The sequence below is a fragment of the Microtus oregoni genome, unplaced genomic scaffold (genome assembly GCF_018167655.1).
Source record: "Microtus oregoni isolate MIOR12 unplaced genomic scaffold, Mior012 000067F_001, whole genome shotgun sequence".
NCBI classification, from domain to species: Eukaryota; Metazoa; Chordata; class Mammalia; order Rodentia; family Cricetidae; genus Microtus; species Microtus oregoni.
This window is the reverse complement of record NW_024543954.1, coordinates 220888-222805: the sequence shown is the minus strand read 5'-3', so window position 1 is coordinate 222805 and position 1918 is coordinate 220888. Positions and strand designations below refer to the sequence as shown.

Below are 1918 nucleotides of genomic sequence, written 5' to 3'. Positions count from 1 at the left end.
GCCAGTGTGGTGGGGATGGGTGGACAGTGTCATGAGCCAGGAGGCAGGTAGAAGCCAACCTAAGACAGCACTTGTTTGGTAGAAAAATGGGGAAATTAGGGTCTTAATGTAAGATTCCTCTGGTGTCTGCTACCCAAAGGTAGAAAGCAGGGCATAATGCCTGAGGCTCCCAGCCAAGGTGTCTACCAAGAAGCTGGGCCAAGGCACCATTTGTGGATTACATCTGCCTCCCTCCTTGCTGGAGACAGTGACTAGGTCTGGGCCTCGCAGCAAAAGGGAGAGGGGCCTGGGCACAGCAGGCCTTTTGTGTCTGGTTAGGTGGCAGAACTAAGATTAGCTGCAAAGAGACCTGGGGAAAGGAGGAGGAGGGATGGACAGCAGTAACAGATCCTGGTCACTTGATCTCAGCCCCATGGTGTCCCTGGATATGAGTCTTAGAAACTTTGCCTAGCACCAAAGGTCTCATGAGGTGGGGTGGAGCCATAGGAAGTGAGGCCCTGAGTGATAGAGCTTTGACCTGAGGGGCTGCGGGCAAAAGGGCCTTGCTCCCATTTCTTTAGCCCTCTGGTTTATGCCACTTGTTCTGGTGCTTTAGGCCTCACTGTTCCTGTGAGAACGTCAGCATGTCTGAGCCGCCCCGGGCTGAGACCTTTGTATTCCTGGACCTGGAAGCCACTGGGCTCCCAAACATGGATCCTGAGATTGCGGAGATATCCCTTTTTGCTGTTCACCGCTCTTGCCTGGAGAACCCAGAGCGGGACGATTCTGGTGCTCTGGTGCTGCCCCGTGTGCTGGACAAGCTCACACTGTGCATGTGCCCGGAGCGCCCCTTTACTGCCAAGGCCAGTGAGATTACTGGTTTGAGCAGCGAAGGCCTGATGCACTGCCGAAAGGCAGCTTTCAATACCGATGTGGTGCGGACACTGCAGGGCTTCCTGAGCCGCCAGGAAGGCCCCATCTGCCTCGTGGCCCACAATGGCTTTGATTATGACTTCCCACTACTTTGCACAGAGCTACAACGCCTGGGTGCTCATCTGCCCCAAGACACTGTCTGCCTGGACACACTGCCTGCGCTGAGGGGCCTGGACCGTGCTCACAGTCATGGCACCAGGGCTCAAGGCCGCAAGAGCTACAGCCTGGCTAGTCTCTTCCACCGCTACTTCCAGGCTGAGCCCAGTGCTGCCCATTCAGCAGAGGGTGATGTGCACACACTGCTTCTGATCTTCCTGCATCGGGCTGCTGAGCTGCTCACTTGGGCCGATGAGCAGGCCCGCAGCTGGGCTCACATTGAGCCCATGTATGTGCCATCTGATGGTCCAAACTTTGAGGCCTGAGACATGTTCTCGCTCTCTGTAGTGCCTACCTGGCCTTCCTCAGCCAGGCCTAACTGGCCATAGGATCCCAGAGCCCTCTTTGTGCCCTACCTCCAGCTGGACACCCCTGGCCAGCCTGGGCTCCTGCAGGTTGCTCCTTCAGGGCTTCTGCCTTTCCTCCCATTTCTCAATAAATATCAGCAACTATTTACCAGCTGTCTTACTGGCCAGATTTCTCTCTGCCCACACCCAAAACCATCACACCAAGGCACAGATAGGGGCCATGCTGGCCTGACTCTGAATGTACAGAGGGGAAGATGTCAGTATGCAGGTTTTTCCAAGGGGTGTATGTTAGGTTGGGGTGCTGGACCCTAGCCCCTGGCTGTCTCTCTGGTGTGTTTCATGGTCCCCTTGAGTGTTGCCTCTTTCTGCTAGGCCCTCGGGATGATCAGGCTGAATCCTCTGGGGAGTGGACTGGAAGGAGTCTGAGTCTGCAGAGCTAGTTCATGCCTTCTTCAAAGCCTTGTCCCCCTCTGTCCCTGCTTGCAAAGTAGCATCAGTGAATTGATATAGGGCACAGGGTAAAACAGCTATCTCTATGTTTG

At 55.3% G+C, this 1918-nt stretch overlaps 1 protein-coding gene across 1 annotated transcript; it reads left to right on the top strand.

Moving 5' to 3' along the window:
- The first annotated feature begins 623 nt into the window (after positions 1-623).
- LOC121440262 (three prime repair exonuclease 2) lies at positions 624-1334 on the top strand. Its single transcript, XM_041641014.1, has one exon. The coding sequence runs from the start codon at positions 624-626 to the stop codon at positions 1332-1334; it is 711 nt and encodes a 236-aa protein (XP_041496948.1).
- Positions 1335-1918: the final 584 nt, after the last annotated feature.

Excerpts from the sequence above, each read along its gene's own strand:
- LOC121440262 (XM_041641014.1), top strand. The coding sequence starts at position 624 with ATGTCTGAGCCGCCCCGGGCTGAGACCTTTGTATTCCTGGACCTGGAA.